This window comes from Pomacea canaliculata, linkage group LG3 (genome assembly GCF_003073045.1).
Source record: "Pomacea canaliculata isolate SZHN2017 linkage group LG3, ASM307304v1, whole genome shotgun sequence".
Lineage (NCBI taxonomy): Eukaryota > Metazoa > Mollusca > Gastropoda > Architaenioglossa > Ampullariidae > Pomacea > Pomacea canaliculata.
Window position 1 is genome coordinate 13,644,789 of NC_037592.1, and position 25,971 is coordinate 13,670,759.

The 25,971-nt window shown below is 34.0% G+C and overlaps 1 protein-coding gene across 1 annotated transcript in view; it reads left to right on the top strand.

The window, feature by feature from the left end:
- Nucleotides 1–251: 251 nt before the first annotated feature.
- The window catches only part of LOC112560307 (C2 domain-containing protein 5-like), a 29,790-nt gene continuing 4,070 nt past the window's right edge, over nucleotides 252–25,971 (top strand). Inside the window, 29 exon segments of the mRNA XM_025232078.1 lie at nucleotides 252–271; nucleotides 3,184–3,273; nucleotides 3,878–3,964; nucleotides 4,634–4,674; nucleotides 5,068–5,198; nucleotides 6,055–6,150; nucleotides 6,514–6,669; nucleotides 6,979–7,004; nucleotides 7,006–7,040; nucleotides 8,017–8,142; nucleotides 14,266–14,801; nucleotides 16,182–16,285; nucleotides 16,505–16,613; nucleotides 16,951–17,065; nucleotides 17,433–17,684; nucleotides 17,984–18,082; nucleotides 18,949–19,038; nucleotides 19,186–19,246; nucleotides 19,422–19,475; nucleotides 19,766–19,840; nucleotides 20,361–20,423; nucleotides 21,232–21,336; nucleotides 21,560–21,670; nucleotides 22,607–22,735; nucleotides 23,002–23,088; nucleotides 23,628–23,717; nucleotides 24,280–24,373; nucleotides 24,740–24,877; nucleotides 25,708–25,751. Of these exon segments, the coding sequence (XP_025087863.1) occupies nucleotides 3,184–3,273; nucleotides 3,878–3,964; nucleotides 4,634–4,674; nucleotides 5,068–5,198; nucleotides 6,055–6,150; nucleotides 6,514–6,669; nucleotides 6,979–7,004; nucleotides 7,006–7,040; nucleotides 8,017–8,142; nucleotides 14,266–14,801; nucleotides 16,182–16,285; nucleotides 16,505–16,613; nucleotides 16,951–17,065; nucleotides 17,433–17,684; nucleotides 17,984–18,082; nucleotides 18,949–19,038; nucleotides 19,186–19,246; nucleotides 19,422–19,475; nucleotides 19,766–19,840; nucleotides 20,361–20,423; nucleotides 21,232–21,336; nucleotides 21,560–21,670; nucleotides 22,607–22,735; nucleotides 23,002–23,088; nucleotides 23,628–23,717; nucleotides 24,280–24,373; nucleotides 24,740–24,877; nucleotides 25,708–25,751 (3,144 nt within the window). The 5' untranslated portion in view covers nucleotides 252–271.

The window sequence follows — 25,971 nt, forward strand, 5'->3', positions numbered from 1 at the left end:
GGCTATCAGCAATTCCATTTCAAATAAAGAGTTCCTTTTTCTTTTTGAGCGAGTGGGACATCGTCTGCAAAATTTAGAAAATTCTGCGAAATTAATTCGTTATCAGCTACATTAAGGTATTTTGCCGACATTCTTTGTTTTGCTTAGAATATACATCATAAAGGTTTTTAACTCACATTCCCATTAAGGGGACTGTTTTGTCTAGAAGGGCTTGAAGTATTATTACCTGTAAGCTGAACAGTAATCTGATGTCTCGAACAGTTAATCAGACGTATCTTTTAACGTTCAGTTTTTGATAAGTATAAATGTTCGAATTTGCATATTTCAGTTCGTCATTTTAACAGAAGTTCGTGTGTTACAAAATGCCGTAATTTTGTGAAGTTCTTTGACATTATTTACTTGACTGCATTCCTATATCAATAATAATATATATAGTAGTTTTATGTCTGTGACACATAGAATATGTAAACTCCAAGTTACAATCCTGTTTATTTACTCATTTTAAGGCCTATGAAATATATTTTTACATCAGTCGACAATTAACACGTACGCAGGCTGTTCATGTGTGTAAGAGAGAGGAACACACACACAAAAAAACCCATTAAAAACAAAAACGAATGATCAAGCTATGTGCAATGAGCCTGGTAAGCCATGGAAGTATACATATAGTACATGATGCTTCAGAATAAACACAAATTTAAAAGATACCTTGCTTTTTTATATTATCAGTTGACGGCATCTTCATGTAAAGAATCATACCTCTGTTTGGTAGCTTACATAGTTATACGTGTGTGTCCTCACATCATTCATCAGTTGTGTGGGAGTTCATGTTTTGTTCTCTTGTTTTGTGCTAGCAAATGTAATTGCATTATTCTCTTCACCCTCAAAGTGTCATAATAGTTTGTTGAAAACTATGTGTGAAGCATCATAGTAAAACATAATTAAAAAACATGAGAAAATCTGCATCCATTACAAATTGCTAAGATACCTTATTCGCAATATCATAATGCAGATATGATATGCACACATAATTAGTAATAGATTTTATATACTTTGCGACACCTGGCCAAATATAGTATTTTAACAAAATGAGATATTGTATTACATAAGTTTTTTTAAAGTAATGTTTAGTTTAATTATTCCTTGTTACTCCTCAAAGAGCATAGGGCCTCAAAGTACTGTTTAAAACCTCTGTAAGCGTTTGGTAGATTTCCATAAAAATGTGGTTTTAACATTTTAAAAAGCAGATTTATTATATTTAAATAAACCATAACTATTGATAAACCATAACTATTGGATGTCTTTCTTCCATAGGCACATGTTGTATTAGGTCTGATAAAAGAAACTGCTATTAAAGGGTCAGAATTTTAGCAATGGGATGTGATTAGGTGGTCATATTGTAACCCCAAAATATAACAGGGTAGATGTGGGCTGCTTTCCCTATCTCACCACAAGAGCAAACACAATAATGTCATGGGTCCCTTTGACTTGAACGCCAGTCGATAGTTCTGCCTAAGACAAAACATCTACATCACACACTTACGCTCTCCATGAGTTGTAGCTCTCACCTTTGCGGTCCCCTCACCTTCTTTCTTACATCTTCCCCCGGCCTTCACGCACGACTTCTCTCCAAAACATCCCTGCACCTCCATCCTGTCACAAATCAACTCCCTCCTGGTCTTCTTCAGTCACAGGGTTTTCTCCCGGCCAGTAATTACCCCCTACCGCCAACCTTTTACCTGTTACCTTTCCCTCTGTGCATGTGCATTTGCGTGCTGGTGTATGCATGCTGTGTTCCACACATAATAATATGACTAAAATATGACTCAAAAGTCAAATACAAATGTAACTTTAAGTATTTTGTAGTTTTGTATGTTTTATCTACTTATTTAAGCCAGTTTTTGATAAATTTGTCAGAATTCTGTTGTTAACTCTAAACATTTCTTACTAAAAAGAAAGAGTGTTAAATTAATTGAATGATTGATTAGGTGGTCATATCAAATATGTCTCAAATACAAATGCTATTTTAAACATTTTGTATTTTTTTTTTTTGTATAAATCTTTCTTGTCTACTTATTCAAGCTAGTTTGGGAAAATCTAGTCTTACATGTTTCTTAACCTTTAAATCTTTTATTCTTTAAAAAACGAATGCTCTGTTCAATTCCAATTCAGTCCAGGAATTCAGTTGTGAAGGGTAGTTTTTACTGGCGGAATAAAATTCAAATGAAAGCTGTCTCTTTGTGTGAAAACCTAAAGATAATAATACTAGTGTTTGTTGTAATTTTTAGCATAAACTTATTTAAATTAATTATTAAATTGAGATTAGCATTTGACAACGGGCAATTTTGACAACAAAGTCAATATTCCCTAAGCCCAGTTGTCTGTAAAAAGTCACTTGCTCTAGTTGACTTTTAAATTTTTGGTGGAAGTAGCAGTGTATATAGGTAGTTTTTAGTTACACCCATAGGTGTACTTCAAAAAAACCCAATCAAATTCTCCGAGTATTTCTTATTTCACCCCTTTTTTTGTTCTTTTTGAAACAAGATTTGACTTTGACTACTGGCGTTCTAAATTCTAAAGATAGTATTTGCTAAAAAAAAAACAAAAACAATTTGGATCATGTACAGAGAATTGTTAATTAAAATTACTTTTTTATTTAAAAATTACTTCAAGCTATCTACTGTATTCCCATAAAATATTGAGCATCAGACTTAGGAAAAATTTCTTTGGATACAGCAAAGGCATTATCATCTTTATCTTCATCAGTTTTCTCAAGTTTTAGTCCTGTTTATGCATTGTGTAACTGACCATGCTACCATCAACACTTACTAGCTTTCATGGTTCTATATCTTATCAGAAAAGTCATATTTAAAAGAGATGTTGATCACAGCAATATTATTGCCAATAGCTTAAGTAAGTTATTTTAATACTATTAACAATCTTCAGATAATTTCAGACTGAAAAACTTTCCATGGCCTCATTAAGTGGCATTTAAAATAATTTTAGATGTGTTGATATGAAGCTTTCTATTTAGCAGAAATAGCAGTGCTCCATTGTATTTAATCTGTAAAAGGTTTGCTTGTCTTCCAGAAATTAACTTTCCGAGACATTGCTATCATATGTACCTAGTTTTTACATAGATGCAAAATCTTTGAGATGTGTAGTTTTGCTTATGTATCACAGATGCCTGGACGTCTGAAAGTTCGTCTTCTAGGTGCAAGAGATTTGCCAGTCATGGATCGAGCTAGTGATCTGACAGATGCCTTTGTAGAGGTATGAGAAAGATGTGGAACCTCAAAGATATTGTTCTTCATAGAACATTAGACTGTTTCTATCAGTGATGAAACTACACAGTGCATATTCTGAGGCATACAGTAGAATACAGTTGTGCTATAAAAGTACATTGGTAATGCTCATAAGTGTGATATTAAAGCTTATTTATTAGAAACAGATGGCAATGTTCTTTGTTTTGGAATTTCACCTTATTCCATGTTTTACTCATTTCTTCAATTTTCAATTCTGCTCAAAAAAGAGAGGGGTTGGGGAATTCATTACACAGTCATCCATTCAATGAGGGGAAAAACATGTTAGGTTAAACAAATATGAATATTAGGCCATCAATAATTAAAGTTATTTAGATTATTAAAGTTAATCACAATCATCAAACCGAGACAATAAAATGTTACCAGAAAGAAAAAGAATTTGCTTACAGTTTACGCTTCAGTTGTATTTTCTTACATCTCTGCAGTAGTGAATATTCATATTTACTGTATTTAGTTTGACTGTTGTTATAATTTTTTTCCTCCTGATCTCCTTTCTCTCTGCTTTCATATTTTATACCACACCTAAGGGTTTCTTTATTTTCTGGAATTTTTAGGTAAGATTTGATGGCGAGATGTTTAAAACAGAAGTGTGCAAGAAATCATTGAACCCTCAATGGAATTCTGACTGGTTTAAATTTGAGGTACCATTTTACTTTTTATGCTTGTTCACCCAAAGATGAGTTAGATTATTTGTTGGAATGTTGTGCCATAAAAGCATGGTACCTAAAGTTATAGTATATGTAACATGAGGTGTGTTTTGTATGACATTTTGAAAACTTCACTTGCTGAAGCAAATATAATATGTGTAATCCTAGTGCCTATCATTCAAGAATGACATAACTGATTTGTAAAATCTAAAGTGGTTTCAGTATCACTGGCCTTGTATGGGCATTTCTTCAGCAGAAAACTATGTTAAATTTGTTATGGCTGCTTGCTGTACTTGTGAAGTGCTAATGGTAAGCCATTCTGCTCATAATGGATCTGTGAAAACTGTGAATACTGGGTTCTCAGACATAAAACCTTCATCATCTAAATAGAGAGTTAAATATTAAGGTATTGTTTTAAGATCATTGCTAAAAATGGTGTTTTCTTTTTCTTTTTTAATGAATGCAGAACAGCATGGTACCTTTTCCGAGTGTCCATTAAAGTTGACATGATGTAAACTCGCTGCCTGATGAGGCAATAATAATTAGAACCCTCATTGTCCTTGTTAGTGATAATACCAGTGCAACTGTCTTTTTTATATTTTTCTTCATAGATTTTTGTCAGAGGTTTTCTAACTCTTGACCATTGATTACTTCTTGATATAGGTGGATGATGAGGTCCTACAAGATGAACCACTGGACATAAGGTAATTTTTGCTGAGTTCCTATTTTAGCTCTTATAATGTTTTCTGTAGTACAAATAATTAATATGCTTTTTTCTTCTATTTTAATTGAACTATTCACATTCTTTTTGAAGAGGCAAAAAATTAAAGAGAGAGAGGAAAAAAGTGAAGACTATGTCCGAGGCATTGTTTAGTCTTGCTAGTATCTGTCCATCAATTTTATTCACTTATTTGGGTTAAAAATAAGTTTTTTGAAATGATGCATCTGTTTGTACACTGTAACCTTGTTTTACAGTTAGCACACATCATTATATAACAGAAACATGTATGCAGGTGCTTATAATGAGTGCTTGCTTTTTTAGAATTCTCCAGTTTTCTTGTTTTCATTAATTTTTGTCCTAATCCTTTTCATGCCAGAGTGCTGGATTACGACACCTACAGCGCCCACGATGCCATTGGGAAAGTTTACATTGACCTCAATCCTTTGCTTACACGAGATCTTCCTTGCACAATCAATGGCTGGTTCCCAATATATGACACGATGCATGGTAATATGATATTTATATTTTTCTGCCATTTTTTTGAAAAGAAGTTTTTAGCTCAAAGTTGTTTTGTAAGGTGGAAGAGCATAAAAAGTTTTGTGATATTTTAGATCAAGTAATATTTTTGTTTATTTATGGGGAGTCAAAAGAGAATTTTTAAACAAGTGACCTCGTGCATGTATGAGATTCCCTTACCCCACAACAAAAAAAAAAAAAATGGAAAATCAAGTGTATTTGTCTTTTTACATGTGCATGAATTTTATTTTATTTTTTTCATTAATCTGTTAAGGTTGGTAAGGCTATCACCATACAGCATCAGTTTGTAGCTTAGAATACCTCAGAATTAGAATGATATGTTTTTTAGTGTGAGTTGATACTACTGAAAAAAGCAGATTTAGTTTTCACCCAGAATACAGAATACTCATATTCTTGTCAATATAGAGAACTCAGACTAATAAATGTGTGCTTCTTTAAGCACTTTGTATAGTTTTAAAAAACACTTTCAAGAAGTTTTCGAGATATTGTCTACTTTAGTGTTAACATTTATATTTTTATTTTGGAGTCTGATGCCAAAACTTTTTCCTGTCGACGATGATGTGACAAGGATGTGAACCTAAATTGCTGAAGATCCATTTCTGTGTGTTGACTGTTGAGGCTAATATTCATCCATAATTATATGCAGTGCATGTTTGCAATGTAGCTTATCCCATTATTTCCATAGGGTAAAAAAAAACTTTTTCAATTTTTTTCCCAGAAATTGGCTTTCATAAACCGTTACCTTTACTTTGTCTTCCCTTCTTTTTCCCCTCCACCATGGACCACGACCACTCAGCCAAGTTTGTTGTATTTTCCAATAACTCAGGCATCAGAGGGGAGCTGAATGTACAGGTGAAGGTAGAACTGTTCAGTGATCTTAACAAGTTCCGTCAGTCATCTTGTGGTATCCAGTTCTTCTGCAGTAAGTGAATTTTGGAAGGGGGTGATTCAGTTTTTTTTTATATTTTATTTTTAAAGACAAATATTTACCATGTTGACTCAAAGTTAGTGCTATTTCTTGAATGCCAAAAACATGCTGCAATCTGTTATGGTTAAATAGATTACTTTGATCCATGGTATTAAAGGCCACTGTTAAATCCAAAAGGGTTTTTCTGACAGTTTTTCTTGATCAAAGGCCACTAGTAGATCGACAAATTTCATTCAGTCGTAATAATGGTTTCTAATATATATACCTGTTTTGCCTGTAACATGTAGTATGTATCAAACTTCTTTGTGGAATTGCATTATTGTGTTCAGAACTTTCTTTGTAAAACTCTTTTTTTAGCTGCAGCAGTACCATCTGGCTATGCTCTACAAGGCGTCCAAGGGTTTGTGGAAGAACTTGTGGTCAACGATGATCCAGAGTATCAATGGATTGACAAAATACGAACACCCCGTGCATCAAATGAAGCAAGACAGAGACTCTTCTCAAAACTTTCAGGTATGACATTTTCTTTTACATGAAAACTGCTTAACCGCAGACATTAAAGACTTAGAAATAGAATAGTGAAATGACGCCTATAAAATATCTCCTCATCTTTTGTTGTACAACAAAGAGACAAGAACTAATCTACCAATTAACATCTCTTCTCACTCTCAGCATCAAACAAGATTATTTCAAAGACCTCAGCATGGATTCATTATGTGCCTGTGTGTGGGGGTGTGTGCATTCATATACGAGTGTGTGGTGTTCATATGTGTGTGGCAGTGTTGGTGTACCTATACTGAGTTTACTTTTTTGTCCATGTAGGCGGCTTGCAGCGTAAGGTTGGAGTCAAAGGTCATGGAAATGGGAGGCAATGCTGTTCTTGGGTGAGTCTGACAATATCCTCATAACTTGAAACATTTACATTAAGTTTGAAGACAATAAGAGCCTTGTGTGCGAAGGATAAAACAGAGAGTTGGCTATTGCTTTATAAGGAAGTGCTCTTATAAGATTGTTTTAGTTCGAAATGCATTTTGAAATTGAAGTCTTAAAGAGAATAACATGTTTTTGTTATTACTGAATCACAGCACTCTTCCTTTCTTAAACCAATTTAGCACAACCATTTTATTAAAATTTAATAAGACTTTCTTATTCTTATTTAATAAGAATTGTTTATTAGGAATGACTTGCTATGTTATCAAGCCAGATGGCAATATGAATGCAACAAGTACTTCATTGGTACAATTTGGCTCAAAACACATAGCAGTTGGGCCCTTCAAAATTTGAAATATATAGAATGAGCACATCTGAAAACATATGGATTTAAATGCATTTAATAACTATATATATATTGTGTGTATGTGGTGTGAGATAAGAGTGGTGAGTGATTATGGTGGACTTCTTGGTGGACAAAGTAAGTTAGGTAGACTCTTAGACTGGGTACCAGAAGATGAGCACAGTAAACACCAAGCTATGATGCCTTTCCACTTACCCTTTTGATTATTATATATAATAATTTTATAGTTGAGAGGAGTAAAATTGATATTCTACACCAAACCAGCTAAGGCTATGTCATGGTAAACCAACTTCTGGAAACAAGTGCCACATGCCCAGAAATGGAATCATAGCTGAGAGAAGATTTCAGTCCATGACAGCCATTTCCTTAGTATATTTGATAAACACATAACTGTTGCATCACTGGACCTACCTAATTATTATCTCTTACGAAGAAATTGAAAGAAATAGGCATAAGCAGAAGAATAATATCATTTTAAGCTATTCTATTTAATGCAGAAAAACCAAAAGAGGCAAAACATATCACAGGACTAATTTACATTTTATCTTTTCTTTTTATTTACACAGGTATACTCAAAACTTTGACTTGGAAGGGGAGTCTGGCATTGTTGTGCGGGCCATTGGAACAGCTGTTACCCTTGCCAAACTCCACAGCGCTCAGCACTCACCTATAGGTGTTTCTCCACTGAAAGAGTAAGAATTAGTAAGTTTTTTTTTCTGTTACCTTACAAAAGGAATTGGTTTTCTTTAATGAATTTTTTAAAGAGAAAAGACAAAAAAATTATATCTTTATGTGAATTGAAAGGATATTATTGAAAGGTATGATGAACATTGCTTATAGTCACTTTCACCTATGAATCAACTGGGAAGTAAACTGCTTTTATCTCAAGAATATTTTACTTTAGGTATTTGACATGGTTGTTGTAAGAACATTTCAGAGAATAGCAAATTAATTTCAGCAGATAATGTTCATCTCTACTCAAGCTTCATTTGTATTTTTTTTTTTTACATTAAACAAGTCAGAACAATGTTATCTGTTCTTTTTTCAAATGCTTGATACTCTCTGAGAAGTCTACTATGCATTGTCTATAGTTTTTTGTCTCGGCAAAAGGACACATTATTTAGTCAAGTCTTTTATGAGAAAGAACTTCTTTTCTGCCTTCAGTGACCAGCCTGAACTTATGATTAGAAGCTAAGCATTACATATTTACTGAGGTAACATATCACAGCAAATGAACTGATTCCTAAATGTTGAGTAAAGCAGAGGCTTAGTCAGCAGAGTCCTCATATTTGATGACGTAAAATGTGAAGAGGGGACAAACCATTTATTCTAAAATATGTGGATTAAGAGAAAGTTTCCCCTTTAGAATTATTCATAGATGTAGATATATTATCAGTTCTCTAATACTGAATCTGCTGATTTTGTTTCTTAATTTATATATGCAATGAAATGTTTTGCTTACACATAATAGTTATAGGATATCTATTATATATATACTTTAAATATCTCAAATAACTTGACGTTTTTTTTAACTGTTTGAATTGCAGACATAGCATGGAAATATGTTTTAATATGCCATTGCTTCTACTCATTCAACTCTTTTTATTTCTCCCCACTGCATTTTTTCTTGTCTCTGTTTTCACCCTCTGCTACTTGTCTCCATGATCCTTGCCATTGTGTATGAGAGTTTTACTCAGAATCGATCAGTTATAATGCACTTGCAGATCCTCTGCTTGCTTCTTGTTAAAATATGTCCAAGGCTTTTCCTTACACAGGATTTTTTTCCAGTTTATCATTTCTCTGGCTGTATTTATTTAAAATAATTAGCTGATTGCAAGATTTAAGTCATTAACACATTTTTCTAAAAGATCTAGTTGGGAGCAATTTTTTTTTGTAAGGACTGGGTAAACCCAAATGTTGAGATTGTACATACATATATGTTTGCTTTGTGAAGTCCTCAGCCATAGGGAGAGCTGGGATCATAATTATGTTAATGAGTCTTGTGTGTGTACCACATGATGTTGTGATTTTGAACTCTTTCTGTGCATGGTGATGTTTGAAGGCATGTAGAATGGAACTTAGGGAAAGTATGAAGGGGATGAGGGGGGAGTCACCAAGATTTGGGGAAATCATATCCTGTGCTGAGTTTTATCTGGCCATTAAAAACAGAACTTGTGCACCCCATCAGGCCTTTAATTTTGCTAATTGTATTATTTTCTTTGATACTGTCAGCAAATCAGATATATTCAAACACTCCATTTTTGTCATGAGATAATCATTATTAACTTACAGAAGATAATGCCCTATAATTTGTGTGTCTGCTGGACCCATGTGTCAACTTATGCCAGTTTAACAACCTTTTCTTTAAATTAAGCCTTATGTGCTAATATTGAACCTGTGTCCTCCATTCATGATGTGGCTTGAAATTACTCTCTTATAACTCTCATAATATCTTGGAATAATATCTGCATAATATCTTGGGATGGGAAACGGTCTATTTGTTTTCTGATGTTTTTATGTCTGTAAAAAGTGATAGGACTTTTCTGTTTGTGTATAAAAGCAAAGCACATTGTAAACAAGAGTACCATATAGTCTATATTGACCTATATTTTATTCATTATTTGTTATTTTTTACTTTTGTAGATATTGACAGTTTTTATATGAAATATTACAGGTTTTATTTAAAGATATCTACTTAGCTTAATATCAGAAAGACCTAAGAACTAGTCTTATGAAACTATTTTGATGGTCTTTCTTTCCAGTAGCTATATATATATACCTTTTTTTAAAAAAAAACCAAACATTATTTCATGGTCACTTATTTAATTTATATTTTATACCAAAAACCAGAAGTTAGGTCCTCAGTGGCACATCAGAGATACTTGCAGCACTTACTGTGCTGGTGCTTAAATGTAGAAAAAAGTCCATGTCATTTGCTTTCATCTACTTTTAACTCTTATGTATTCTTTGGTATTTCTATTCTGCTTTATCTTTGACCTGTCTTAGAATGTCTGTAATTACAATAAATGGCCAAGTAAGCTAAACTTGAAAGCATGTTAAAATACACACACACACATGCATGAACATTATCTGATACTAAAGAAGGTGCTGGAGAAATGTGACTCAACACAAATGAAGTAAATTCAGTATAAATAAATTATCGCAAGGAACTGAAAGTTGTTTTTAAACTAAAGAGTGAGTGATAGTTCCATTTTTGATCTCCACTATGGTTGTTCTGAGGAAAGAAAAAGACAAGGAAAGAAGAATAAGGAAGATGGAGTGAAATAAAATGCTAAGAACAAATTTATATCAAGAATAAAAACAGGAGCTCTATAAATAATACATTATTGGAAAAGGCATAATAGAAGATAATGTCATTTGAATGTTGCCTATGTAGGGAAACACTCAAAGACAAAGCTATTTAAGCTGTAGCACATGGGAACTTACCTTGATGCTCTTATTAATCATATGATGGATTTTACTGTGGCACCAGCATGGATCCTCGTCTGACTGAATTTTCATCAGTTTGTAAAGTTAATAGTTTATCCATCAATATATGCATGTTCTGAATACCATTCAAGTACATTCTAAAAATAGTATGATCCTACCTCCACCAGCCCCAACCTACCAATACTTTTTTATAGTTCTCTTGCTGATTAAAAAGACAATTATTATTGAAGGATTAAATTGAATAACACTACAGAACAACATTAAAGAACTATTTCTTTCTTTCAATGGCTGATTTTGTGCTCATATTATTTTTGATTTTCAGAATTCTTATGCCATGGGGATATTGCTAGCTAACATCTTTAATTGCTGTTCATTTGAAATAGCTTTAGTGCCTGTTTTGGTAATCAGTCATGACATTTTGTTTATTATCTTGTGTATTATTCAAAGAACAGAAGAAAAGAAATTTCCCTCTCATAATCAAATGATTAAAACATTTTTGATGAGTCTTTCAGGTTTGACTTCTTGAAAACATTAGAATAGATAATTTCATTCACAGAAGACAGGTGTGGTTCAACAGATGATGATTGACATTTAAAAAAAAAAGCCCTAATAAAAGAAAGAATTTCATTCTGTTGATCACCAGGCATGCCATTTGTCAGTCATCTGCACAATTATCAGGTTCCCTTTCATGATACAGTATATATTTTTTTTAATTAGCCAGTGTTCATTTATCTACATTGTTTGATTACTTTGAATTTGCCAGTGCTTTTAATGTTGATGGATTTCTTTCTCCCTTCTTTTTTGGTACTGAGGCTGGGTGACAGCTTGGCAAGTCGCACCAGTCAGGCTGTTGTGACATGATACTCAATGGTACTGTGAGAATGACCAGCAGCTGAAACTTTATGTGTGCCTAGAGCATTCTGATGAATGTCAAGTAGACCAGCCTTACATTTCCTGCTGCATGCTGTGCTGAATTTTAGTGGCTTTTGCAAAAATAAAACAGATATTGCCTTCCTATGCACTTTTACCATATATGGCTATTGTCCATCTGTTTCAAATTTTAAAACTTTTTTTTTTTTTTTACCTTTATCTTTATCCCAATTTGCACCTGCTGGTGTCACTATGAGGGCATACTTTATGTAGTATAATGAGTGCTATCCTGCTGTCTCCACATTAATATCTTAATATTAGAACTTAATTATTTGTCCTTTACTTTTTTATATGAGGAACCTAACATTTTCAGTGTACTTGTGTTCATTTCTTTTTAGTCTTAATTTCTGATATGTTTTCTAATTTTGTCACCCTGCCTGTTGCTCACCTGCTTGGCACCATTTGTTTTTCTTTTTATTTTGTTGTAACAGTGCAAACCATTTTGCACAATTCTGTGCATACTGTTTTCTTTTTAGTTATATCTAGTACATGTGTAGACAGAAGTAAGATGTTGATAGGACTCCTGACAGATCCTCTGCTGAATTTTTCTAGGAAGAGCATTGGATTTTATTTTAACAATGATTGTGAATAACTACTGTAAGTTTTCTGGAAGACTTTGGTTACCTTTTTTTTAATGAAATTCATAAAATATTTGCTTTCAGTCATTATTATGATTAGACATAATATAAACGTTACTATTGACAAACATATTGTGACTAACATTTATTGTGAGGAAAGTCCTCTATAGTAAATCTTTTGCCACTGCTCTCCTACCCTTTCTGCCATCATCCCCATTAACTAGGCATCTGGGAAAGGTTATGATATAGAATATATGTTTGCTGTATTTAATTTAGCTGCTTCAAGTAACCTTGTGTAAAGTAGTTTTAAAATTGCCTATTCAAGTATAAAGAATCATGCTTTTCTATTTGGCTACATCCAGCTTATGCAGGATTATTAAAACATTAGCATGTTGTGCTGTTATCCCATAGGTGGAATTCATGAAGCAATGCACTATTTTTTTGTAAATGTATCAAGATGCAGCATCCAAATGGTGATCATCACCCTGTTTTGTGATTGATGACCATACCTCTGTATGTTGTGAAATACAGCCATGTAGATGTGTATGGTATCAATAAAACTCAAACTACATTTTTCGAAAGAGAGCATGCAGAATAGCAAGTAAATCCGGCCTTTGTATGTTCATGCCCATTCTGTATAATCAAGAACATTAACAAACATTCAAACAATATATTGGAAAGCTTTGGACATAATACTGACATACACTTTGAATCTCATTTTAGTATAAATAGTCTGTCTAACATTAAACTAAAGATAAAAATTTATTTTTTCTGCCTTCCCAGTTTCCCCACTTTGACCTAAAGAATAATAGCAGATATAATGAGACATACTGAGAACTGAGCATTTTCACTAGGACTTGGAAAATAATTTAAACACTCAATCTCCCACAAATTTTCCCCATTTCTTAATGTAAGTTTCATGGAATCTTTAGATTATTTTGGAATCCTTGACTGTCCTTGTTTCACTTCTGTGCAAAACATTTTGTAATAGGTTCACTTGGTTGGTGTGTATTCAAATGTGTAATCTTTTGAAGACATTTTAGAGTCTTAAGACAAGATTTTGGATGAGTGTTTTGTGTGCTCCTTTTTGTTACATTTTTATTATCAAACGTTTCTAATTGCTTTAATTCATTGCTAATTTTGATTGTTTGGTTTTTAGTTAAATTTAAAACACTGACTTAAAGATTGATTACTAAGTGCATGCTGAGGTTAAATTTGGAGTTTATCTTAAGTGATAAGGCAGTTAAAGTAAGAGCAGTGTAGTGTATTTACCTTCGCAGTGAAAGATTTGATAATGCAAAGCCTAGCTGTTACAATGACCTGCCAGAAAACCAAAAGAGTTCTTTAAAGGCTTCTTTCTAAGGCTTTAAATGAAAATCTCATGTGCTCAGTATAAATCTTTATATATATAATTTAATTTTATAATGATATTTTGTAGTGTACACATTTAGATGCTACAAAACAATGCCAGTTCTAAATAAAGTGTACAATCTAGACTCTATATTTTAAAAAATATATATAAAATCATGTTTTTTTTCTTGTCCTTAATTTTCTGTTCTTATCAGAGCAAAGAAAGCAATATTTTAATTTTTCCTTAGTTACTTATTTAATCTTATCATAAATGTGGATTAGCAAGGAATGAAATATAGTTCGGACATACACATTCTTTTCTGTTGGCTGGTGGATTAGAGTCTTTTCCATTTTTGGATATGAATGTGATTCTTAATAAAATGCATTAAATATCTTTGATTATGAAGTTTCTCAGGTTATGTACCTGATTATATCCTGACAATAACTAAATACTTTGCAGAGTCTCTCAGCCTGATACTGATATCTGTTGTTGTTTTTGTTTTCCAGTGCTCAGACTGGTTATTCCTCCTCTAGCTACTCTCACCATCATCAACACTACCAGCATCAGTACCATCATCACCATCGGCACCACCACCATCACCGACGACATCACCAGCACCACCATTGGTCATCCTCAGGTCAGGTCACGTCCCCACCCTTAAGTCCACCCAAGACTGGGAAAAGTCACAGCCAGTCGCCCCCTCCCTCTGCTCCTCCACTCAGCTGCAGCCTGGGCTTCACTTTTGATGGCATGGATATCAGTGATCCAGTGAACCACTGTGGTCAAGGCAGAGGGTTGCTGGAGGAAGGTCACATTAAAGGTCAGCTGGAAAGTCAAGGTCGTAGCTTAGGTCAAGAGGATGATCGTGGTTTCGACTTTCTTTCCAGCTCACCTTTACCTCAGGACACAAATCAGCCTGGCTCGCCTCCCCTTGCTATCAACAGGCACTCCAATTCTCCAGCACGTGTGAGTGGGTCAGGTGGTGGAAACAACTATTCCAGCCGAAGACTGTCTGATTCAGATGTTGGGTCACCACCTAGAGGTTTGAGATGTTGGCATTCCTTGTATTAAAGTAAATATAAGTGTGCCTTGTGCCATGTGAATAGTGTGATCTGCAATAATTAAACACTTTACTGCATTTAAACAAAACTGCTTTGAAAGAGTACTGCATACTTGTTGAGGGAGCTGGGCTAAATAGAATGAATGGAGCATCTAAATCTAATTTAGTTATTTGAAAACCATAGCAAATCAACAATATTATTGGAATGTTTTCCTGGTAAGACTCTTTTAATTTGAACAAGTAAATGCAGATGAGAAAAACTGAAAGTCTGTTATATGTGCACCTACACTTTTTTATAATACTTCCATTTCGTTTCATTCAGAATTTAGAAAATTGAGAGTAGTCTTTTGAGTTTATAATAATAGCAGGTGTTGCAGGAGAAAGGAATATAAGAAATTGATATAAAAAATTATATCCAAACTAGTCTGTGCAGTTTGTATAGTTGGTATTCTATATATACTTATGAATACATCAGCCCATTACAGTAACTCCTCTCTTAACATTGTTTTATTCAAAGTGATTTTTTGTAAACATTGATGTAGGGGAAGAAAAATAATTTCCTGGCCAGAACCAATGTCACTGTAGAGTTTGCAAGTTCTCCACAAGGGTCGTAGTTATGAAGTGAGAGTATAAGTTGCACTGGGGAACTCAAGGTGAAGTGTCTTGTTTCGAAACTATAAAGCAGTGTCCAGATCTCATAGACACTACTTCATGTTTGTTTACCCCAGGACACTTTGCCACAGCTTTTTAACTGCAGCTCCAGTGGTTAAACAACATCAGCAGAGGCTGGACCTCACTTCATAAATTTGATTTAGATGCTTGTCGTTGATTTCCCCAGGGCAACAACTTACCCTCGTGGGTTTCCACTGGGGCTGCAGATTCCTCTCACATATTTTGGGTCTTTATTTAGGAGTCTGGTGATGTGACCAGAAATATACCATGGGAACTTAATTCTTGCTTACATAAGTGCTAAAACTGGTTTTTTTATATGTCATGCCACCTAAAGTTGCAGTTTCTGATAACCTAGTAGTGATGTTGAGGGATGAGTATATGACATAGAAGACCAAGAATTCTATTCCCTGTTGTGTTGTTTGCTCATCCATTGATCATGTTAATACCTTTGACCTGACGTTTCACGATACTCTTTTTCACTTCCTTTCTTCCATCCAGTGAACAATGAGCCATAGTTATTCATGTGAACTCATGTGAGATCATCAGTCTGTCTGTGTGAAATCACCCTTTTACTTTCTGCTATTGCTGGATGGCATTTGGAAATTAAATCACTCTAACCTTGAATGTCAATAAGCAGTCGGCCTGTTCTCACCTGAGACTAATTACCTTTGTCCATTTGTGATGTTGTAGCTAACAGCTTGACAGGGAGCTACAGTAGTGGAATAAACATAGGGGTTACTCCTCGTGCTCCACCTCCATGTAATGCTATCAACCAGCAAAATATTGATCTCTTGGTAAGCTTTGACCTTTTTTCTTTTGGGAGCTGTTGTTCCTCTTAGGCTATAAAGAACCAAGCTTAGAATACCAGGAAATGTTCTCCTTTGTAAATATTCAGGAACATTTGTTTAAATATCACAGACAAATCTAGTTACAGAACAGTAACAGCCTGTAGACATCATTTGAAATGCTCAAACAGGCACTCACTGTGTTTTCAACATATTTCACAATTTCAGGAATATCCCTTCTTCACAATGCGATCATACCCACCTGGTTTTATTGTGAGCCTTGGTAGTATGGTATCTGCTCGCTCAGTGAAACTTTTGGACAAGATTGATAATCCAGGTAAATTTATTCATCTTTCCCAGTTTATTGTTCTCCTGAATTTCTCAAAAGTCAAACTATTGTTATGTCAAGCAATCATTAGCCATAGCTTTTACTTTAGGATTAGTTATATATAACATCAATATCTATATTATGATCATTATTTTTATAATTTAGATTTCTGCCTGTTTCAAGAAACTCCAAGGATTCTATGATCATCTACAAATATGTTTATATTGAAGGTGTAAATTTCTGTAAAACTAAGAGTTAGTAAAGTTTCAGAGTTTCGTGTGATTCTGAGAAATACAGAAAGTGCAAAAGAAGTGACTTCATTCTATTATCATGTATATTTCCACAGAGGAGCCAGAGACCAGAGATATGTGGTGGAATGAAATCCGGACAGAGATTCGCTCCCATGCTCGATCTATGAACTGCCATGCAGTGCTAGGTTACACAGAACAGACTGCAATTTGGTTAGCATCAGAAATTGTGTACTGCTTGAAGAAGACCTTAGTTCTTGGTTGTCAAGAATGCAGCTTTATCATAGATTATTTTGTTTGTGAAACAAAAAACTATTTTATGATGGCTGCAGCAGAAGCGTTGAAAGTTTTTTGGGGGTATGTTCTCACTTCTTTAAAAAATAAATATTTGTGGAAAGGGATCTACTCACTTTTCGTATCTGTACTATTTTGTGTTTGTTAAAGTAAACAAGCTGATAACATGTCTGATAAAAATTTTTTTGCTCATTTACCTTTTCTCATTTGATATAATGTTTTATACAGTAAATCTTTTGATGACATGTTTTAATATATTTACTTATTTGTTTGTTTTTGTATGCAGTGATGAGATCATAATTCTGTCAGCAAGTGGCACAGCTGCTAGAATTTCATTTCACATTGGGCCCAGTGGACAAGTTGGGCAAAGTAGCCATTTGCTTCAGGCCCCTGCTTTGATTGTACCTAATGCTGCTGTCCCATCAGTAGACCGGCAACAGAGTAGTGAGCGAGAAAAAGACAAAGAAAGAAGACTGACAGTGGATATTGCGCTGGCAAATCAGTTGGCTCAGATGAGGCTATTAGCTGCAAGTGAAGGGTGAGTACTTGACTTCTAAAGGTAATCCCCAGTAATACTACCATGTGTGTGTGTGAGAGAGCATGCCTTTGTATATGTGTGTGTGTGAGAGAGAGCTTGCATGCATGGATGAGCATATTTCTGAAAGAGTATATATGTGTATATGTGTGTTCAGTAGATAATAGCTTGACGCATCCAGTCTCTTGTATAAATTTAAAGTAGCTGTTAAATCTTAACAGTAACCCATAAATTAAGTGAAACTCACTTGACTCATCCTGGAAGCAACTAAATACTTAGAATAACTGCTGTTTGTATTCCAGGTCTGAGAAGTTGTCTAGTAAATGCTCAGTGTGCCATATTCCTTATCATGCACACAATCTGCCCTTTCCCATCAACCTCACGCTGTGCACCATTTGCAAGTAGGTGAAGCGATTGCATGTTGTTAGAGCATTTGTGTGTGTGTGTGTGAGAGAGAAAGAATGTGAAAGAGTTTAGAAAAATGTTGACATGATGTATTTGGAAAATATCATGATCTCCTTAGACACCATTTTGGTGGATCAACTGTTCAAAATGTGTGACTGACATGCGGATTGAATGTTGATGCTTAGTCTTTTATGTATGCCAAAGCCCCCTTCTTCCTAAAGTCAGTAGAAATCAAGGTGAAGGCTGCTTAATCAAAGAAGGGTTAGATGCTGAAGTCAGCTTTACAAAGATGGCATCTCATCATGTCCTGACTATACTATATGAACTGAAACTCCTCTGTGTGTGTGTGCGTTTTCACGCTTATGCATTCATCTGTATGTATATGTTTCTGCCTGTGTTTTGAGTATCTGTTGATGTGTATGTCATTGTATACCTTTGTGTATGGTGGTTAAAATACAAGGGTGTTAGTGTTTGTAGGCTGTACATAAACATATAATGGGCATGTAAGAGCATGGGATGCTGTATACCAATACAGTGTTCTGAAGTGAAAATTTAGTGTTGGCAAATGACACGTTCTTACTGATTCTCCAGATTTTGATCATTGTAGCATAGAATGACTTACAGAAGGTATATGTTTTTGCTAAATTCTTTTGATGATCTAAGTTTGTATTCCTGACAATGCAGCTGTATTATAGCGCCCAATTGTGATTTAATGGATTGATGAATGAAGGACATTTGATATATTGCTTTGTCTACAGACTCTTTTTGTAAAAACATCATCTGTTACAAAACCCATCATATTTCATTTTATTCTACTTCACTTTAAATTCTTGATTAAATGAATTTTTGATCAATATCACAGGAAGAGACGAGTACCGGATATTCTCTTTACTACTATTGACCCTCCAAAGGAAATTCCTGTGGTGAGCCATGGTTCCTTGGTTCAAGCCAGGTAAAATTTTGCTCTTGCAGCAAATTCTGTAAAGTGTTTAATGTGATTTTTGTAGATCTGTTTGCCATTTTTTTCAATATCATCACATATTGTTGCAATAATTAAAGTTTTCTCTAATTATTTTTGTCATCTCTGTCTCCTTGACAGAGTGTGCAGGGCAAAGAGCAAAGGCAAAGGATCAGAGGCCACTGCAAAAGATGTCAGTGATGTGAGTGTGTGGATTTTTCTATTTTTTTAATATTAATAATGAACATTTTAGTTTATTATTTAGTTCAATTTTAATGCTCGAGTGATATAAAGCTATACAATTCTACAAGGTAAAATTTCATTGTGATGTCAGTTTGCTTCTAGTGTTCAATGATTTTTTGTTTTGTTTTCCCTAGAGTTTACCCTTTTTGGAATATGAACTGCACAGTCAGCTCATCAACAAGCTGAAGGTACGAGTTCGTCATGTATGGTAATTGTGACTTTGTATAGAAAAATCCAAAGCAGAATTTTATTTAACTTCTCCGGATTGGAGGTAGCCATTGTTTCTACTGTTTGCTTTTTTTTTTTTGTTGTTTTTGTTTATCAATTTATGAACTAATTTATAGATGCTGATTTTCTAGAGGTAATTGCTTTTCTGCTAGTTTGGGGAGCTGTTTTTTATGTTATTTCAAAGTTAAGGCTTTTTGTTAAACAGTTCTGTATTCATTATTCTGTAATGATCTTTGGTCTCCTTAAACAGATGCGGGGTCTTAATTCCTTGTTTGGACTGAAAATACAAATTTGCCTTGGTGAGACCATGATTACAGCACTTGCTGTAAGTAAACATCACAGAAATATATTTTTTGATTTTCTTTTTTATTTATGCAATATATTCAACCTAAAAAGACATAATCATAATTACTTTTTTTTGTAATAACAAGTAATTGCAGTAATTGCAGTAATTAAATTAACCCACAACAAACTGCTGTATGTATATTTTGTTGCACAATTATGTTTGCACATGTGGTGCTTGTGAGTATATTTTATACTTTTTGCACTCAAAAGCTGATTAAAACAATTGAAGATAGTTGTCATGCAGACACAAAAGGGGTATAATCTTTTAAATAGTCAAAAACTACTTTCACAGACTGTCTTAATTGTTTAGTCATACTTGATCGCTTAGATGTTTTGATATCCTTATTTAAAGGATTACTATTTTTGTTACATTTTTTTCATTGGAACTCAGGAGAGAATGTTAAAATGGGGAGAGGAATAGCAGTACATGTACATTAAATTGTTCAGCAGTGATATGTTCAACTCAGTCAATTTTAATGATCTTTTATTTCACTTGTTAGACAGGAACAGGTGTTTTTCTTAGCCCAATGCCTCAACCCCCTCTTCCAAAGCTATCAACCCAGGTACAGTTAACTCTTTTCAGTAGAATTCCGAATTAGAATTCATTAACTGTTCTGGAGATAAGTCAGAACATTATTCTATGCTTGAACAAATATGTGAAGAATCTAGCAAGAAATTATATTATGTGAAGATAGTATTTTGAGAGGATAACTTTTACTGTTTGACAGAAAGACTTGAAATTTTACAAAAATGTTCACCCTCTCTCTCTCTTGGTTTCACTGCCTCTCTCTCAATCTTTGTTTCTGTCATTCTTCTAATTTCTGTCTTTTTCTCTGAAAGGCTGCTTCGCTAAAATCTACAAGATCATAGGTTCAAGGAATCAATGCAAGTCTTTTTAGACAACTCTGAAGCAGCCATCAAACAGATTATTTTTAGATATTTGTATCAAGTATTCAAAGAAATGAAACATGAACATTAATTGGACATGTGAACATGTTAATATATAAAATGTAATTTGAAACATTGATATTTTTTACATATAATTTCCCCCTTGAAATAAAGCAAACAGTTTGCTCAATGAAGAAGTCAAAGTCTCTCTCTTCCTCGTCATGTTTTCTTCACTCAGCTCTTTTTGTGCTAGCAGTTCATGAATGTTTTGGCTAAATTTTGAATATTGGCTTCTTAACTAGAGCATGCTTCCATTCCCAGGTATAGATCTCTGTCACAGCAATTACACTTAGTTGTGGAACAATTTTAAAGACTTTAGTAATTTGCACAAGCTGTTTATATACACAATGGATGTAATACCTTAAAATACTACCTTTATTAAACAGTGAAATGTATTTATAGTTTCCAACAATTCATTTGTAGGTGCAAGTTGCCACACAAGAGGAGAATCGGGATCTTGTGGAATTGCAGGCTCGAATTAATGGTATTGTGCAGCAACACCGCCAGAGGCTGTCTTTAGAAATGGCTGTGAGTACATCTAATGATTGCTGTTTCAGTGAATGATTTACTCAGCTCTGCAACACAATATAAAAAACAAACACATTTTAATGCATACATATCTGTTCTACTTTTTAAGGTCTTGGCTTTTTTGTTTCTTGTCTTTTCACTTCTACAGGTGGTTTAAAACATAGAATGTATATGCAGAACTCTTGATAAAAGTGAACCTAGTGGTTATAGTTGTGTCTTGCAGGAAGAGATGGGGCTAGATCAGAACATTCATGCTCCAGTGACTGATGAGAGTGATGAAGAACAATCTGACCTGGAGATGCCCATCACTAGCAAAGACACCTTTGTTTTAGAGGTTTGTTTTGCTTTTTTTTTTCTTTCTTTCTTTCACTTTTTTTTGTCTTCTATATACAGTAAAACATACAGATTCAACTCAGACAGGTCAGTATGGCAGGGTGATATGACTGGCCTTGCACTTTTTTGACTCTTTGTTTACCAGCACGCATCAGTCAGTTGGGCTGATTAACCTTTTGCAGAAGTTATATGTTTACAGAAATAGGATTCTTGGTACTGACTGACTGACTGTGCTCTATTGCAACCTTTTGCTGAAAAAAAAAAACCCTTTTAAAAAATTATTTGAAAATAAAGCATATCTGTCTTCCGTGGTAAATGTGTATTAATTGATTGCTCTTACCTGAAGAGTTATAAATCTTCAGTCAAGCCTGTCAGTGACAGATTAAGTAAACATTACCAATTGAAGGTGAAAATGACAAAGAAAAGCACTACAGCGTATATGATATGGATTTTTAAGAGCGTTTTTAAAACATTTAAATAAATGAACTTAAATTGATAGGTGTTCGAAGTCATGGTTTGTGGAATAGAAGTAGAATGGTCAATTTCCCTTCTGATCCTTCTCAGAAACAACCTGATTTAGTGGATTTTACCAGGTCTTAATGGTGATATTTGTATTAAGTATCCATCCCTTTCTGTATCAGTGTTGTTATCTGCACGTGGACTGACATGAATAAGCACTTGACTGTTCGCTGAAGGTGAACACTAATTATCACCTTGTACAAAAATATCAAGTAGAGTAGGAAAGCTATAAAACTTGAAACTTTTTGCAGTTACAGTTGTATCATCTTCATATTTCTAATGTGGCCAGTTATCTGTTACCTGTATGTCAAAGGAAATATTGTCCAAAGCTGAATCGCAAGCTGATTAAAGTATGAGCATGCATCAAAAAAGAGTCTTCGAATCATGAGTTTTGAACAGTCATTATTTTTCTGGGTAGATTGATGATCCCAAAGATGAAATTCTCTCACTAATTCTACAAGACTCTGTACCACCCACTGGCTTTGAAGTGTGCAGTACTCAGTACCCACCTGGGATTCCTCCAGATCGCCTTACTGGTCATTTACAGGTATTTAAAATGCATACAAATTTCTGTACTTTTATAGCAGCACAAATTAGGCTGTATTCCATAGAGACTAATTGGATCAAGTTTCTTGTGGGTAGGGGAAAGGAACTAACATTATCACTTGGACATCATTTGCAGTTTTTGTTTTAGACAGTATCTGCATGCCTTGTGTGCTGATAATTGTTGCACAATCAAATATTTATTAACATATTTAAATATTTTATTGATGCATTTGAATATTTACTGCCTGATCGATTGCTTTCTTTCAGATGTTTACCCAGATGGCTGTCATCCGATATCTGCCGCATATCAACAGTAAACTAGAGTTTGGTGACATCTTTGAGATGCTTTTGAGGGTAGATGCTTTAAGGACTTCTAGATTGTTTATTGCAAAGAATAATCCCTTCATAACATATGCCATGCTTTTGGACAGCAGTTTTTAATTAGATGATGATGTAGTACATTTGTATAGTGCTCTACCACAACATTAAAGTTATGCTCTGAGTGCTAATCAATATGAACTGATATGAAACAGTAAAACTGCACAACACAGTGCAAACACAGTGAAAGCTACAGATGACGTAGAATAATAGCTAGAAGGAAAACTGTAGTCTGAAACTTTAGAAGTTTCTTGAACAATGCAGTCTAGAGATAAAAGAACAACACTACAGCCTACATTTTTGGGGATTTGGGTCTTCACTCTTTTTTTTGCACCAGTAAATTATGATGATTCACATTTTTTCTCTTTCACTTCTCTCTGTCGCTCTGTCTCACTTTACACACACATGCATACACATAAAAGCTAACACATTCATGAGCACATACAGGTATAATGACTTCCTATCAGCTGATGCTGAAGCACTTCTGAGACAAACTGTTATTACATCTTTTGCAGAGAATGTACTTTAAGCTTCGTCGATTAGCACCGTGTGTTTTGACAGATCTTAATTTCACCATGGAGGTCCCTGATGAAGATGAAGTACAGGTAGGTAATAAGCTTATGTCATCCTAATGTTAGTATATTCACATGGTTAATATAGATGATGGGAGGGAGGGGATGTGTTTACAAGTGCGCATCATTTGATGCACTAAGTTTTGTGGCTTTTAATCATTTTAATGTAAATAATAATGACTATATAAACATCTGATCTTGGTCATTACCTGATAAAATATGAGCCCATTTGTCGTAACTAAAAATTTGAATACTGAGATTAGGTCTTTCATTGTGTCCAACCACCCCTTCTTTCACTTCTTCCCTTTCTTTGTACACCGCTACAATTGTTGAAACTACTTCAGCCATTGCACAGAGAGAGGGGATGATGATTCGTCTTGTAACACACAGGTATTCTTTGTAAAAATGTAAATATAAATATGTAGATTGCTTTGGCCCCAACTAATGTATGTATCTTAATACAAGGTCCTAATAGTCCTCTCTTTTAATATCCTCAAAAGCAAACTTCAAAATCCTTGTCATAACAATTGCAGTCAAAAGAGATCCAGATTGTTATCATGCTTGTAAATGTATGTTATATATGTATATCTTACAGGTTGCAGTTACAGGCTGCTGTTTGGGTGTTGGAGATCCACAGCCTCAGAATACACTGCTAACTCTTTCTGCAAATGTGAAGCATCCCGTTGCAGGTACTTCTGGTATTAAATTCTGTTAGGTAGTACTTTATTTATACTTTATTTCTTATATTAAAGAGATTTAGTGAATGGATTTTTGTAGACATTTCTCAAACTCTGTAAACTTGTCTAAAATTGTTAGCAAGATGATTTTTCTTTTTTTTTCAAAGGGGAAGGGGAATTTTAGTAGTTATTTCTGAATTAACTTATAACTGTATAGAGGTAATAGTTTAGAGGGTAAGATGGGTTTGTTATCTGCCAGATGTCCTCTCTTATGGTCTTTTGATGCAAAACAATTTCCCCTCAGACTGCAAAGACATGTATCTACAAAGACTTCAAATGTTTCAATGTGTGCAATAGAATGGGTATTTTCATTGACAGCTCAGGCAGCTGGCCAGACAGACGATATGATGTTCAATCTAGAAGTAGATGGTGAGGTTGCACCTGCTGCAGCAGCCAAAGTTTCTTCCTCGATAGAAATATCATCAGGACCACACCTTACATCGTGCAACCCTATAGGTAAAATATTTTAGTTTCTATTAATAATACACTCACATCTATACATAAGCTTAATTGTTAAGTGTATGTATAGATATATGTGTGTGAGAGTGAGAGACACATATCTGGTAGGTGCTCAAAAGGAAATATTAACAGTATAGTTTTCTCATTCTTTGTTTTGTTTTTAATGGCCTGATCAAATAATTAAAGCATTTGGTAAATGCAGCAACACAGAGTAAACAAGAGTTGATTAATACAACAGCCAGCAACAAACTGCAGCAAAATACAGAGTGAAACATATCCTGTTTGTACATTTTTATGTCCTAGTCATAGGTAAATTTGTCATATTTACAGTTCTGGGGCCAATTGCACATTTCTAATTTGAAGCACATTTAGGCCATATATATATATAGTTTGATAATCAGTTTCATAGAAATAGAGTGTACAACATAGTTTTAGAATTTTTTAGAATTAAAATTATTTTAAATAAGATAAAACTGCTTAAGTTAAGCCAGTCTTTCATTCCCGTCAGCTCACTTTTTTGTATGCATTTTTGCAACACGTGTAATGTAAATGGTATAGGAACGATTTTTGAAAATTTCTAAATTTGCTTTTTCACAACAGTTTTAAGTTTTAGAAACATGTTGTGCACTAGCCTTGTCTATATATTTAAAATATCCATTTGGTGCAAAATTTAATTATATTTATCATGTTATATAATTATATCATATGCAGAATGTTGTGTTGTTTGTTCATGGTATAATATAGGCACATATAAATATAAAAAAGATCCATCTAGTTTATTTTTCTCCTTACATAATAAATAATCAGTATTTCTTGCTTTCGCACAGTGAGCAAGTTAAGCAGGTCAGAAGAAAGGAAAAAACCATTACAGGTAAAAGAACTTTCTGAATCATTTAACTCTGTTTTCTTCTCCAGTGGTTTGTGATGATCTTCCACTTGTTTGGCTTCAAAGCTAAACTGAAAAATGTTCATCCAAATCAATTTCAAATTAAAGCAGCAAAGAAAAATACTCATAGCAAAAATGTTGCTAAATGTTTCTCTCATTTCTTAATGATTATGAATGCATTTTTATGTTCATCAATATAAGTTTA